At 48.8% G+C, this 15966-nt stretch overlaps 1 protein-coding gene across 2 annotated transcripts in view; it reads right to left on the reverse strand.

Annotated features, from left to right (window-relative positions):
- The window catches only part of NCF2 (neutrophil cytosolic factor 2), a 36843-nt gene extending 24667 nt beyond the window's left edge, over nucleotides 1-12176 (reverse strand). Inside the window, exons 1-3 of one of the 2 annotated variants that reach the window (XM_005667810.3) lie at nucleotides 11488-12176; nucleotides 6123-6484; nucleotides 3773-3855 (exon numbers count right to left, since the gene is read on the reverse strand). In XM_005667810.3, coding sequence (XP_005667867.2) covers nucleotides 3773-3855; nucleotides 6123-6484; nucleotides 11488-11653 — 611 coding nt within the window. In that variant the 5' untranslated portion in view covers nucleotides 11654-12176. 2 annotated transcript variants of the gene reach the window in all.

Raw genomic sequence — 15966 nt, forward strand, 5'->3', positions numbered from 1 at the left:
GTGGGAGAGAGGAAGCTCTCGGAGGGCACACTGTCAGCATTCCCGGCGGGTGTGCCTTCCTCCCCGGAGCGCTGGCCCCGCAGATGCGTTTCAGCTGTGAAGTGACACCACCTGTGCCTCCCTGGTGTTGAATTGGCCCTGCAACATCCTCCTCCTGATTCTGCCCATCACGATGGCTAAAGATCTGGGCCGAGTGGGAGGACGGGAGAAAGAACTGATGTTAATCAAAAACGGCTGTGTTTAAAACGGGATGGTCCCCCTGCCAGCTGTCTGTCTTTAAACCTGTCCTTGACAGCATCGCCCTGACTGCCTGCTGCCGCTTCTCCTCAGCGCCCCTTATTTACCCAGAGCTGCTCCCCTGGGGCCTCTGCTCTGACGCACAGCTCAGCTCCCCACTGCACAGGTCTGAATAAGCTCAGTATGAAAATTCCAAAATAGCCTTCAGCCCCTTGTGCGGGGGGCGGGGTGGGGTGCAGCTCAGCTCCCGCCTCCCTCCAGCCTCTGCAGGAGTTCTCCTCCATGCTGTTTGCAACCCAAGGTGTCCCCTACGAGGCCAAGGTGCTGGCAGCTTTCCGTGGTTCCCCTAGGCCGGGCCCAGGGGTTTCTCATGCACACAGCTGAATGGCACCCTGCCTGGCACCTTGGCTGTGCAGGGCTCAGCAGTACAGCGGCTACTCGCTGATGCGCCTCTCTAGCTCTGAGCCCCTAATCTTCATTTCTGTAATGTTCCCTGGAAAGGGTTCTTAGTAACCACCCAAGTTCCCAATTGTTTCTGTACTGCCAGTGCCTCCCGCGGCCTAGACTCCTGCAGCCCGCACACTTGTGTGGGGATAATGGAAAGAGTGAGCAAGCTGAAACGAATCGAGATGTCAAACACCTCCACGCCAGAGGCTGGGGCCCCATCCTTTCTCGTTTCACGTATTGCCTCCTTGGGCAGCTCCGCCTAAAGGGTCTCATCAGGGCCCTAAGACTCATAAGGTCAGGATCTGAAAGGCACCTTGAGCTCCCCTCCCCTTTCAGATGACAGGGGCCGAGGGTCAGAGGGGTGAGATTCAGCCAGCCCTCAGACTCGACCTGCCTGCTCAGACTCGACCTGCCTGCTTTGATCTGGTGGAACTTTACGACAGAAGAGCAGCCCAACAACACCTGAAAGTGGGGAACACTGAGAGAAAAAAAACACCTGTAACATTTCCACCTTCAGACAGGACCTGCTGAAAGAATTTCTAACACATTCATTAAGAAGCGATTGTATTGGAATTTCTATTGTGGCTCAGCAGATTAAAAACCTGATTAGTATCCATGAGGATGCAGGTTCAATCCCTGGCCTCCATCAATGGGTTACGGGGACACTGAACCCCCTGAAACTGCACATAAAATGATGTATATGGTTGTGTGTGTTTCATGGGAAGATAGCCTATAGATTTTGCTATTTAACAACCCACTGCTATAGTGATAAAAGGGGAAAGAGTCAGGAGCTGAATGTGGGGTGGGGGGACACCAATGCCAGTGGATTGAGCTAAAACGGCAGCTCAGCGCCAAGAATAATGCCTCCTTTATATCATTGCCTCAATAGATAACTGCCGAATTAAAGATAAAATTTGGTAGATCCTTCTCTGAGACTTCATGATGATCACAGACTAATTGAATCCTGGGTCTCATTCCCGGATCTTTCTAAGATCGTTTTGACTGGCTCAGGAAACGAGCCTTTCAGATGCTGGGACTTCTGGGCATTTCACGTAGAACTGTCTTCTGGGAGCCTTCCCCTCTCTGCCATCTGTCTCTCCTCCTTAGAGGTTGTTCGAGCTAATTAAAGGGTAGCCTTAAGAGTTGGTCTTTTGAGACTTAAGATCAATTAGGAGATTTGTGCACAGACCTGCCCACATATCCTCCACATCTGGAGGAGGGCGGGGATGCAGGAAGGGTGGACCGGGGAGGATTTTAAGAAGGGAGACAGAGACCTGACGCCACTAAAAAGAAGGGCTCGAGTATCTTCTCTCAATTTCAGGCTTTCTCCTCCCAGAGGGCCTCTGTGGCTGCAGTTTTACTTTCTTTTTATTGCTATTTTTGGCCACACCCTCACATATGGAGGTTCCCAGGCTAGGGGTCGAATTGGAACTACAGCTGCCAGCCTACACCACGGCTCCCAGCAATGCTGCATCCCTGACCCACTGAGCAAGGCCAGGGATCGAACCTGCCTTCTCCTGGATCCTAGTGGGGTTCATTAACCGCTGAGCCATAAAGGGAACTCCTGCAGTTTTTCTTTAAGGGAGACCTCACTCCTGCTCTTATTCAAGTCATCGACTGCAACTACACCTTGGAAATCCTTTGAGCGCCTGGTGGTTGCCCCTAGCAACAGCTCTGCACAGCAGCCTCGAAGGCTTGGTTTCTGACTACACCCTAGGATTGAAGCCTTTCAGGGCGGAGGATCAGAGCCCAACTCACCCCCGCCCAGTACCCAGACATTCTCTGCAGCCTCCCCTCTGCTCCCCAAAGCCCTGGCTCACCTGCTGTGTACGTGCATGCACACGTGCACATGCCAGGCCCTGACCATTTTCACTCTTTGAAAGTCCTTCATTAGCCTGAGCTGAATAACCTCCTCTAGAACTTGTGCACGCTGATGGAACAATTTCTACAAAGGGTCAGTTTGCTAGCTCCTAAAACATTTAAAATCGACACTTAGAATTTGTTTTCTTTGTTATTTGTATGTTTGTTATCAGGGTATTTGGGGGAAGGAGGGGTGTGGGAATTGAGATTCGCTTTCATTTTCTATTTGTCTTTTTACCAAGTATTTCATGTCGACTACACCAAAAATGCAGAAAGGCTGATAGAAGAAGATGGAAATCCCTGTAACTTCACCCCCTGGAGAGAGCAGCTGACAATGTTTGGGTCTAAGGCCTTTCAGATTATTCTGTGAAACAGAAATGGGGTTGTATTATGCATACTATTTTGAGATTTACATTAAATTTAATATTTACTACAAACTTCTTTCTATATGAAGATGTACAGTCCTTATTTATCTGTTAATATATTCTTATACATATAATGTTAGCCTATTCTCATTTTGGTGGCTGAATTATATTTCACTAAATGGAATAAACCAGGTTTTTGGAAACACATTCTGCAAAAATGAAGGAAGGTTTTTTAGTTTTTTTTCTTTTTAGGGCTGCACCTGCAGCATATGGAGGCTCCCAGGCTAGGGGTATAATCGGAGCTGCCAGTGCCAGCCTACACCACAGCCACAGCAACACCAGATCCAAGCAGCATCTGCAACCTACACCACAGCTCAGGGCAATGCCGGATCCTTAACCCACTCAGCAAGGCCAGGGATCAAACTCACATCCTCATGGGTACTAGTCAGGTGCTTAACCCGCCGAGCCACAGCAGGAACTCCTGGAGGAAGGCTCGGATTGGTTTCATGGTAACCCCCATCTTCTGACAGCTCAGTACCTCATAGCAGCAGACCACCACGCATGCTCCCTAATTGGCCAATGATGCAACCAGCTCCACCCAGGCTTTGAGTCACCAGGGACACTGGGGGGTGCTACACCAAGCCTGTAGTGGTTATGTAGGCTCACTGTGAGCAGTGACTCAGCTGATTTGTAAGTGGGCAGCAGGCCCGCCTTCCCTCCCCAGGGAGGGTGCCTACCTCATGCTAAATAATTGCATAACGGCCCAGAGACGCTCCAGCCAGGCTCCCCAGCAGAGGCTGGGAAGCTACTTCTCAAAGGCCAAGTCTAGCCACCCAAGCCCCCTGCGTACCTCCCCCACTTACTTCTCCATCTGGTAGTGCAGCATCCCTCGCTGGAAGTAGGCCACGGCCAAGTGCTTGTCTTGGTTAATGCTTTTGGTGAAGGCCTGTGGGGAGAATGGCCAGATGGTGAGGAGGTGGGAGATGAGCCAGAGGGAGGCAGGAAGGGTCACGAGAACAGTTGGCATCTTGAAGGCGACAGGAGGCTTAGGGATCAGACACTGGGGCAAACGCCCTGTGTTGTCACTTCCTAGTGGCATGGCACGAAGCAGGTTACCTAATCTTGATCCTTTGCTTCCTCTTCTGTAAACTGAGGGTGGTCATAGCTGCTTTTCAAGATTACTGACAGGATTAATGAATGTGATCAAATTTGAAAATAACATATTAAAATGTTATAGACAACATTGTATTTTTTCATAAATTGCAGAAATACACAATGAAGGGGATTATCAATGTATATGTTCTCATGGCCTTTTTTTTCCCCATTGTTTGGAACTATTATACAATTAAAATGATAACAAGAATTCATATTCAAGAAGGCCAGGAGAGAGGACTCAAGCATAAAACCAAAGAAAGGCAGTGAGAATGCGAGGCCATGGAGTTCCCGTCGTGGCGCAGTGGTTAACGAATCCGACTAGGAACCATGAGGTCTTGGGTTCGATCCCTGCCCTTGCTCAGTGGGTTAAGGATCCAGCGTTGCTGTGAGCTGTAGTGTAGGTCGCAGACGTGGCTCGAATCCCGCGTTGCTGTGGCTGTGGCGTAGGCTGGTGGCTACAGCTCCGATTTGACCCCTAGCCTGGGAACCTCCATATGCCACGGGAGCGGCCCAAGAAATAGCAAAAGGAGAAAAAAAAAAAAAAAAAAAGAATGTGAGGCCAGAAGCAGAGGAACCCAGGGAGACGCCTCGAGGAGGGAGAGGGAGGGCGCATGGGGAGCAGGGCTGCACAGCCTCCTCGTCCAGGAGCCCGAGGAGGAGGAAGCCGGCGCCAGCAGCGCCCACTGGCAGAGCTGCGCCTGCACCAGCTGCTGAGCTTTGCCAACCTCTTCTCCCTGACAGTGTGCGCTTTGTCTCCAGCAGCCCCTGGAATCGCAGTACTGTTTGCCTAGCCTCTGGGCGGGCCCCTGAGAGGAGCCCTCCTGGGTTCCTGACCCCACACTCTGCAAGGCTGGGCAGGTGCCCGGCTACTCCAAATGGTCCCTTCCTCCCTCTGTCAGGGTGAGAATGGCTGTGGGAGCAACCAGCACTTTCGAGGGCCTGGGGAGTCAGTCACCTGTCCATACCGCCTTGCAAAGACTCACGGAAAAGGGGGACGATTAAGAGCTAACATCTACCCAGTGGTGTGAAGTTACACAGCACTTTAATAGTTGGTGCCTTACTCAATCCTTGTGATATCTGACTTCTCCAGAAGCTGAGTGTCAGACATCTGCAGGACTTCCTGAAAACCCAAAGTCCAGAGAGAGACAGAACTGGCGTTTGATCCTGGATCTTCTGCTTCCCAACGCCATACCCTTTCCAGCTCATGACCAATCCAAAAAAGTGATTGTTGAGAATGCTCATCCCCATACTAGGGAACATTAGGGAGAAAAAAAAAAAATCTTTTTTTTTTAAAATGCTATGACATCTGTCCACAGACATCGTTAATCAATCACAGTCTGCTTTCCTGCCGCCAGCCTCAGAATCCTTAAATGAGTGCCCCACATAATGGATCAGAATAATCACTTGAGATGAGATGAAACCTTTTTTTAAATTTTTTGGCTGGTCCATGATATACGGAAGGTCCTGGACTAAGGATCCAAATCCCAGCCACATCTGCAGCATCCTTAACCCATTGTACTGGGCAGGGATTGAACCAGTAACACCACAGAGACAAGCTGGATCATTAACCCACTGAGCCACAGCAGGAACCCCGAAACTGACTTTTCTTAAGCGCCTCCTCTTGATCTCTTGGGCAGGCAAAGCTCACACACAGAAACTTCTTGGAAAGCCAGACAAGGTACTTTAAAGTCAGGTGTGAAGCAGAGAGGTAGAAAATGCTATGGCCTGCAGCTGATAGGAAAAAGAAAAAGCATAACTAGGGGAGTCTTCAAAAAGGTGTTAACAATTCCAAAATGATTGGAATGTGATAAATGGAGAAGAAAGGCGAGCATAACCCACAGCTAGTGGTTCCCAGCCAGGCTGCCTGTTAGAACCGCCGGGGAAGCTTTTCAAAACTGCTGGCGCCCAGGCCCCTCCCCAGGCGGATAGAAGGGGGATTTCTGGGGTGGGTGGGGCCTGGGCCGCTTTTGTTCTTCTGGGGTTTTCTGCAGTGCAGCCCCTTCACAGAACTAATTACAAAGGCCTGGGGAGGCCGCCAGCACAGGTACCTCCACTCACCTTCTCGGCCTCAGGCATGTTTCCCAGGATGGTGTGTATGCAGCCGATGTTGAAGCAGATCCTGGAGTGGGGGTCCTGGACCGCAGAGAAGGCGTCCAGGGCTCCCTTCCAGTCCTTCTTGTCGGCTGCTAGCACCCCTTCATTCCAGAGTCTGATGGCCTCAGCCAGGGACATGGTGGGGTGAAACCCAGGAGGCGCTGAGCGCTGCCTGGAGGTGGGAGAGGGCGAGCAGGTGTCTCCCGCGCGGCAGAGCTGCCCCCGGCCTGGAGCTCCGAATGGGGCCCAGTCTCCTTTAACACAACTTCTCAGTGTTGCGACGGCCACAGGAAATGTCCCCACGTTTTGGCAACTGACGCCTAAGCCTGCAGTGAGAGCAAAGGAAGAGAAGGGGAGAGAGGGGGCCAGCGGGCGGCTTGTGGAGGAGAGAGGAAGTGCATCAGATACTGCGCGAGGCAGCAGTTCCCCAAAAAACGCTTCTGTGCTCGCCCCCAGCTTCCCCCGCTCTTCCACCCCGCTCTGCGGTGGGGCTTCTGGCCAGGGCTCAGCCCCAGGCACAGGACAACCTTTCAAATGGGAGTGTTGGACGTCAGAGTACTTCTTTTTACTCTTAAATGTTGCTTGCTCACTTCCTCATACCCTCATAGACGGTCTCGATATACGGGTTTGGTTTTGTTTTTGCTTTTTAGGGCTGCACCCAAGGCGTATGAAAGTTCCCAGGCTAGGGGTCAATCAGAGCTGTTGCTGCCGGCCTACACCACAGCCACAGACAGCCACACCAGCTCTGAGCCGCATTTGCCACCTACACCACAGCTCACGGCAATGCCCAATCCTTAACCCACTGAGCGAGGCTAGGGATCGAACCCACAACCTCATGGTTCCTAGTCGGATTCGTTTCCGCTGCGCCACAACGGAAACTCCTCCATGTATGTGTTTTTTTTATCTTGAGCTAAAATTGGCAATTAACAAATTTCTGAGACAGGATGGTCTTGGGTGTCCATCTGGGTCGGGGATACTTTTGTGAACACTTAGGAAGCTCAGAGGAGCCCAGTCTCCTAATTAGGAGCCAGATACGACAGCAAACTATGACTTCTTCCATCCTTCTGTGAAAAACTGAAGAGACAAAGGGTCTCATTGATGACTGATGTGTTTACTAGTACAGATTCCTTCCCTTGCTGTCCTGGAAAAGGAAAAGTTAGTAAAATGATTGGGAGTAGAGGGTATAACCAGTTTTACCTACTAAAATCCTGATTTCTTGTTCATTGCTCTCCACCCAAGTAGAGTTAAGGTAAAATGCAATTCTGAAGGTCAAATACTTAGATGTCAACACTTGTTCTGTAGCAACTGAAAGCCCTCACCAATTATCACCATTCTATAGGGCTTGTAGGATTGAAGGAATGAGAATTGAGAAAACGTGCGTGCTTATGTGTGCCTTTGTACAAACCATGCCTTATATTTGGAAGGCCTGCCCACTTCACTTGTTTGTCTGGCAAACTCCTACTCATCCCTTATGGCCCAATTAAATGTCACCACCTGTCTGAAATCTAGCTCCACACTTCACGGAGTAGGGAGAACTTCCCCTCCTTCAGCCCACCTCTTCCCAAACAATTGCATTTGTTGCCATTTCTCTTTTCATCTGCCCAGCCTCTTAGACCCCTTGAGAGCTGGGCCCGTGCCTTTTTATTCTAGGGTCCCCAGCACCAATATTTCAATAAAGGATGAAGGGATATATTCCAAAAAGAAGTTAGAAATCATTGGCAAATGACCTGCAGGTAGCAGTGACGGCAGGAAGAGACATTGCTCTTCCACCTAGTGGATAGTTAACACGCAAGTAACACATTATTTCTAGAAAAACCAAGTGGTTTTATAGCTGAGCTAGACTTTACTTCTTTTTGCCCTCTTTTAAAGTTCTGCCCACAGAATTTTTTTTTTTTTTTTTTTTTTTTGGTTTTTAGGGCTGAACCTGCGGCATATGACATTCCCAGGCCAGGGGTCAAATTGGAGCTACAGCTGCCAGCCACAGCCACTCCAGACCCAAGCTGCACCTGCGACCTACACCACAGCTCATGGCAATGCTAGATCCCTGACCCACTGAGCGAGGCCAGGGATTGAACCCGCATCCTCATGGATACCAGTCGGATTCATTTCCAATGTGCCACTATGGGAACTCCCAGAACTCTCTTTAAGCCGATGCCCAAGGCTTTTCCAGCCTTATTTCCCCAATCACCCTTCACAAATCCCTACAAACGCTACTGTTTGCTCCTCTCCCCCTAGGCCTTCATTTCCTGCCTCTCTGCTTTGGCCCATGCTGGGCTCCCCTGCCACAAAGGCATCTTCCAACTCACCTGCACAGCCTTTGGTGCCCTGCTCCAATGTCTCCTTCCCCCAGGAGCTGTGCTGAAATAGGCCCAGACTCGAGCCCCCAAACCCACGATCTGAGCTTCTCCACGCCCACGTGGGACTTCAGTGTGCTCCCCTGGAGTGGAGTGAAGTTTGTGCATGTGTGTCTTAGCCAATCTTCGCCTGGGATGAGGGTGGGGGAGGTCCTGAGGCTGCCCCATCCTTTTATCCCCCCGAGACCCAGTGATGCCACACTTAATTTTGTCCACTTTCCTCCTGTCCCCAAGCCACCATCGACTGGTGGAGGAACGTATGGTCTTCGAACCTCTTCACACTCGTTCATCTATTGGCCACGGAGTAGCCAGACTCCTCTAAAAAGTCACGTTGGATCAAACCATGCCCCTGTACTAAGCCTTCAGTGCCTTTGCACTGCTCTTAGGGTACCATCCAAACTCCTTCTCCTGGTGCAGGAAGGACCCTGCCCTCACCCCGGATTCCACACCATTTCCCATGTCCCTCCCTGACTCCATCCATCCCAGTGCTCCCTCGCACCTGTCTCCTTCCATGTCCTCAAAGGGCTTCTTCTCCCTGGAATGCTCTCCCCCCCAGCCCTCTGCCGGCTGGTTCCTACTCATCACTCATCTCCTCTGGGTGGCCTTTCTTCATCCGGGACCTCCCCGCCATCACCTTGCTCTCACTCTCCCAGCACACAGCTCTCTTGGGCCACAGTATTTGCCACTATCATCTGTGCGATTGTTTCTGCCCCTGATGCTGAGACTGTGCCATGGTCTTCAATTACGAGTCATTGATACTGTTAGTCAGTTTTTCTAGTCACCTTTCGGTCCCCTTCCTTTCATTCGTAGAACCCCCATTCTGGTCAAGTCCCCACTCTCCAGGGCTTCAGGAGAATGAAACTCCTGACACTCCCTCAGGGTGTGGCGGTTGGACTGGTTTGACACAGACATGAGAGAGAATTCTAGTTAATAATAAGATGTCAGGAGAAGTCTGCTGAGGATTTCTGGGAAAGATTTTTTTTCTTACTGATGATTAAAAAAAAAAAACAGGAGTTCCCGTCGTGGCGCAGTGGTTAACGAATCCGACTAGGAACCATGAGGTTGCGGGTTCGGTCCCTGCCCTTGCTCAGTGGGTTAATGATCCGGCGTTGCCGTGAGCTGTGGTGTAGGTTGCAGACGCGGCTCGGATCCCACGTTGCTGTGGCTCTGGTGTAGGCTGGTGGCTACAGCTCCAATTCGACCCCTAGCCTGGGAACCTCCATATGCCGCGGGAGCGGCCCAAAAAGACAAAAAAAAAAATAAAAAATAAAAAAAAATAAAAAATAAAAAAAAAACAAAAACAAGGGAAGAAACTTCCCTTGTTTCTCCCCTAGACTGTACTACGAAGATGTGCCTGGAATAGTGGCAGCTATCTTGTGACCATGAGAGACCGCTAAGAACAAACCATTGTTTTAAGGAGAGAGAATGAAAAACCACGAAGAACCTGGGTCCGTAATTAGGTTAGTAAGCTCCTCAATCAGCTATCTTGGAGCTGACCTACTCAGGATTTACTTTGGGGTGAGATAAGAAACCTGTTTATTCTTTAAGCCACTTGAATAATGTTTTCTGTCATTTATCATTTAAAACATTCTCACAGATTGGGAGTTCCCATAGTAGCTCAGCAGAAACAAATCTGACTAGCATCCATGAGGATGCAGGTTCAATCCCTGGCCTTGCTCAGTGGGTTAAGGATCTGGCGTTGCTGTGAGCTGTGGTGTAGGTCAGCAGCTACAGCTCTGATTCGACCCCTAGCCTGGACACCTCCATATGCCATGGGTTTAGCCCTAAAATAAACAAACAAAAAATTCTCAGATACACCACTGTATTCTTGATTCCTGGCACAGCATTTGATATAATAGCTATTCAGAAAACATTACTTATTGAATAAATTTTAAGACATTGGCTGGATAAAAGTTTCAGCTCGGTGTCTTCAAAATTATTTCAAAATCCTGTACAAGCAAGATTTACGTTGCTTTGGTAACAGATCACAAGTTCCTGTTGTGTGCATTCGTTCATTCAGCTGGAAGCTAAGAGCATTCCTTTTTTTTTTTTAAGTCTTTTTAGAGCTGCAGCCTTGGCATATGAAGGTTTCCAGGCTAGAGGTTGCATCAGAGCTGTAGCTGCCGGCCTACACCACAGCCACAGCCACACCAGAGCTGAGCCACATCCGTGACTTACACCACAGCTCACGGCAATGCCCAATCCTTAACACAAATGGAACCTGCGTCTAATCAGGTCCTAATCAGGCTCACGTCTGCTGAGTCACGACGGGAACTCCTAAGAGCCTTTCTCATGCTTTCCTTTTTCTCTGAGGGAGGAGCTGTGCTGTCCAGCGCTGTGATTCTCATTATTCCTTGGTGCTCAGCAGGTGTCTCCTCATCCCCATTTTTAGAGCTTAGTGTTTCATCCCGCTTTTTCTATCACCTGAGGCTTCTCTCTAAAGCTCCTTAAAAGCTGGAAACAAATCTCAATTTGCCTGTCTTTCATCACAGTTAGTGTTTTTCTAAGCACATGGCAAGTGCTCCGTAGACTCTCGCTAACTGGTTAAATGAACCAAAAATTAGGAAATGGAACCCTACTTGAAAAAAATAAATAGCATTTTAATGGGGCAGTGTCACCTTATTAGCTTAAAGTGAGGTACACGTCTAATAGTAGGAGGAAGTATATACTTTCTATGCACTCAACTCTCATGTCAGTGGATACTTACATTGAGTACCAGACAGGAAACCCTCAGGAGGTGGGCAGGGAGACCCCAGTTATTACATTTAAACTCAGCCTGGATTTCACAAGGAGGATGCAGGAAACTGGACCTGGGTGTCCTCACTCAGCAATGCGAGCGGAAAGCCGCCGGGCTGAGTCCTCCTTCTCCAGGAAACATCGTAAGCTAGTGCTGTCTGTGCTACCATTGTATTAGCTTTCTATTGCTGCGTCACAAATTGCCACTAACTTCCTGGCTTACAGTAATACACACTTACTCTCATAGTTTTCTTGGGGGCAGAAGTCCCGGCATGGCCCAGCTGGGTCCTCTGCTCCGGGTCTCACAAGGCTGAGATCAAGGTGTTGGCTGAACTGCATCTTATCCAGAGGCTTGACTGGGGAAGAATCAGCTTCTAAGCTCCCTCGTGGGTTGGCAGCATTCATGTCCTTGCAGTTGTAGAATTTATGTTGTTTGCTTCTCTAAGACCCGTGACGGAGAAAGCGTCTCTACTTCACTGAGTCTCGGATCTCTAGACCTCTTTTTAAAAATTATTTTTCCTTTTTTGGCCGCCCCGTGGCATGGGGAGTTTCCAGGCAGAGGTCAGAACTGAGCCACAATGACGACCTAAGCCACAGCTGTGGCAACGCTGGATCCTCAACCCGCTGTGCTGGGCCAGGGATAAAACCTGCGTGCCAGCTCTCCCAAGGTGCTGCCGATCCCATTGTGCTACAGCAGGAACGCCTCTAGACTCCTTTTAAAGCCTAACTGATTAGATCAGGCCCACCCGGGTTAATGTCTCTTTCGATCAAAGCCAGCTGTTTAGGGATCTTGATTACTGCTGCAAAGTCCCTTCACCTTTGCCACCTTCTGTGGGTGAGAAGCAAGTCATAGCTCCTGCCTACACGAGGGGAAGAACGTACACAGGGCAGAGATGATTAAGGCTCATCTCAGGCTTCTGCCCATCACAGCTACAGAGTTCCACTCTTCTTCCCTGACGCAACAGCTAGATCACGTATTCCTCCCCCGTGCTCTCAGAGCAGCCTCTCGCTGACTCTCAACTGCATGTGATTCTAATGACTTGGTTAAGTGTTTCTCAACGAGACTGTAAGCTCCAGAAGTACAGGACCTATATCTGATTTTTCCACTTCCCTTCTGTGCCAATCACATGGTAAACTCTCAAAACAGGCCTCACTAACAATGTTGTGGTTACACGCTTTTAAAATCACTGTAGGAGTTCCCCTGTGGCACAGTGGGTTAAGGACCTGGCATTGTCATTGCAGTGGCGTCGGCTCCATCCCTGGCCTGGAAAATTCCACATGTTCTGGGTATGGACATACATACATATACACACACATACCTACCTACATACACACATAAAACAAAAACAAAAGTAAAAAAAAAATGTTTAAGTGTCTTGGCTAATCAAAAAAGGAAAACTAGATGTTTGCCCCTGGCCCAAGGCTCTAAAACCAGAGATTGCTAAAGAGAGAAGGAAGAATCTCAGAAAAACCCAAGCACGTGGCACACAGGGATCTCAGAGATGGAGGAAATGGAGAGGCAATGGGACCCCCCAGGGGATTCTCTCAGGAGGCCAGACACACAGGATGGAGGAGGTGGGGCCTGACTCAGGAGGAATCCAAAGGCTGGACAGAGATCAAACGCAGAGTACAGGGAAAGCTGAAGCCCAGAGTGAGCTGAGGCTGCAAAAATTACTAAGGACAGCACAAAGAGCTCCTTAGTGTCAGGGGAAGAGCGGGGAGGGTTACCGCTGGGTGCGATGGCGTCACGTCAACAGATGTCGAGGAGAAAGCAGAACCCCTCCGCTCCTACTTTGTTCCTGAGTCACTCAGAGGCTCCAGACTGAGGAGGGCGAGGAAGCTGAGAGCTACTTGAAAGAAATGCCAGTTATCAAATCCCGATTCATTAAATCCCAGGAATTGAAAGGTTTTGCAAATATGATCTCACCACGAAGACTGGGATCTACGCTAAAAAGCCAGGTTGGAGTGTGAGTCTAGTTTGTAAGTGTGAGTCTAGTTTCCTAAAAGCTTTACCCTGGAAAGAATTCTAGAAGATAGATTATTAAACAAAATCACTTAAAATTTAAACAAAAAAAAAAACAAAGGCACTTAGAAACGGAAAAGGAATTGGGATTTTAGCAACTAGCATGAGTTTACTAAGAACAAATTGGGTAAAAGCAAACTCTTCCTTTTTTGAGAAGACTTTACTGATAGGTGGTGAGGAAGGTACCATATGCAAGTATCAGAAAGATATTTGGCCAAGATATTCCTTAGATAAGACAATTAAAAAATTTTTTTTCTTTTTTCTTTTTTGGTCACACTCTTGGCATGCAGAAGTTCCTGGGCCAGGGGTCGAACCTGAGCCACGGCAGTAAGCAGAGCCACAGCAATGACAATGCAAGGTCCTTAACCCCTTGAGCCACCAGGGAACCCAAGACAAAATAGAGGATTTAGCTGACTAAATAGTACATCCATAGAGACTTCTTCTTTTTTTTTTTTTTTTTGTCTTTTTGCCTTTTCTTGGGCCCCTCCCGCGGCATATGGAGGTTCCCAGGCTAGGGGTCTAATCGGAGCCGTAGCCAATGGCCTACGCCAAAGCCACAGCAACTTGGGATCCGAGCTATGTCTGCAACCTATACTACAGCTCACGGCAATGCCGGATCCTTAACCCACTGAGCAAGGCCAGGGATTGAACCCGAAACCTCATGGTTCCTAGTCGGATTCGTTAACCACTGCACCACGACGGGAACTCCCATAGAGGCTTCTTTATGTATCATTGGCAACTTGTGCTTGTAACCTTTTAATAAGCAACTTGGATCAGATTTTAAAATGACTCAGGAGTTCCCGCTGTGGCATGGTGGTTTAAGGATCCAGCGTTGCTGCAGCTGTGACTCAGATTCAACCCCTGGCCCTGGAACTTCCACCTGCTACTGGTATGGCAAAAACAAACAAAAAGACTCAAAGCTTGGAGAGAGAGTGTCAACATATACTATAACAGAGTCAGGGGGGCAGAGTCTATAAGGCATTAGTCTGCTGTGTCCCCCTTTGCCTGACAAAGCAATAAAGCTGTCTTTTTCTCTTTTTTTATTTTATTTTATTTTTTTTTTACTTTTTAGGGCCATACTGGAGGCATGGAAGTTCCCAGGCTAGAGGTCCAATCGGAGCTACACATGCTAGCCTATGCCACAGCCACAGCAATGCAGGATCTGAGCCTCATCTGCTACCTACACCACAGCTCACGGCAACACCAGATCCTTAACCTGCTCAGCGAGGCCAGGGAGAACCCACACCCTCATGGATATTAGTCGGGTTCATTAACAAATGAGCCACTATGGGAACTCCCTAAAGTTATCTTTTTCTCCCTTATCCCCCCCCCAAAAAAAAAAACCAGAATCAGAATTAAAATATTGCCTGACTCATATTGATTCACGAAAACTCCAGGTTGAAATTTGATGGTAAGACAGGTAAAGATTTACTCCTAAGTGTAAAAACTCAACTGCTCAAAGAGAGGAAGACGATGGCTCTTCAGAATAATGTGTTGGAAGAAGTCTAACCATTTGACTTGATTGCAAGTTCAACATGAGTCAACAGAATCATGCGGTTGCCAAAACAGCTAATGCAATCGAGGCTGCATTAACAGAAGTGCAACCAGCTTTCATATTGTTAGCCTTTTTTTTTTCTTTCGTCTTTTAGGGCCGCACCCATGGCATATGGAGGTCCCAGACTAGGGTTCCAATCGGAGCTGTAGCCACTGGCCTACGCCAGAGCCACAGCAATGTGGGATCTGAGCTGTATCTTTGACCTACACCACAGCTCAGAGCAATGCCAGATCCTTAACCCACTGAGCAAGCCCAGGGATCGAACCTGAATCCTCATGGTTGCTAATCGGGTACGTTAACTGCTGAGCCACGACGGGAACTCCCTATGTCCATTAGCTCTTAACTCAGCCACCCACCCAGAGACTGAGTGATCTCTCTGTTGACCCGCAGAGGAGACTGACACCAGCTCCCTACCTGGAACATCCTCGTACACATCCTTTTCTACCCACAGCGCCCGTCTGTCACCCAGGACACCCATCGTGACCTGGCTGGGGTTCACATCTCTTTCCCCAGAACCCTTGGCTTAGATTAGAAGACATAGTCTCTAAAGTCCCCGTTTCATTCAGTCCTTTTTCCCATCTGGTCCTAGTTCAAAAGCCACAGCAGACATAGCTCATGTATTGTTGAAAAGGGTCACAGCCCCTTCTCGCCAGGCCTTAGCTTCTTTTCTGGGCTTCATGCAGTTGGCAATGTGGATGTCATCAGCATATAATGAGTGAAGGGCCTGGCTTAATGATGGGCTTCTTCTATTTCCTTTTCAGCGCTCACGTTAGCCCGCCCGTCCAGGACTTCCACCTGCTTGATGGGGGTTGACCAAGGCCGTTACCCGATTCATGTGAGTCAAACTCATCTGAGCCGTGTTGCCGAACTAGGAACACCTAGCATCAGGGGGTCACCGGATGATTTCAGGCAGAATGTGGACAAACATTTATCTCATAATAATTATTGTATTATTTTAATTCATCTAATTTTTTGGACAAGTAACGTGCTTACATGGCTCAATGTGAATGAGTATGAAACCTTATCCTCCCATCAGCGCCAACTCTTCTCACCCACTAGGAACCACTTGTATTAGTTTATTGGCATTCTTCTCTCTTAGGAGTTTTGAGCATCTACAGATGTAGACCCCTGATCTCTCCT

Source organism: Sus scrofa, chromosome 9 (assembly GCF_000003025.6).
Source record: "Sus scrofa isolate TJ Tabasco breed Duroc chromosome 9, Sscrofa11.1, whole genome shotgun sequence".
Classification (NCBI taxonomy): domain Eukaryota; kingdom Metazoa; phylum Chordata; class Mammalia; order Artiodactyla; family Suidae; genus Sus; species Sus scrofa.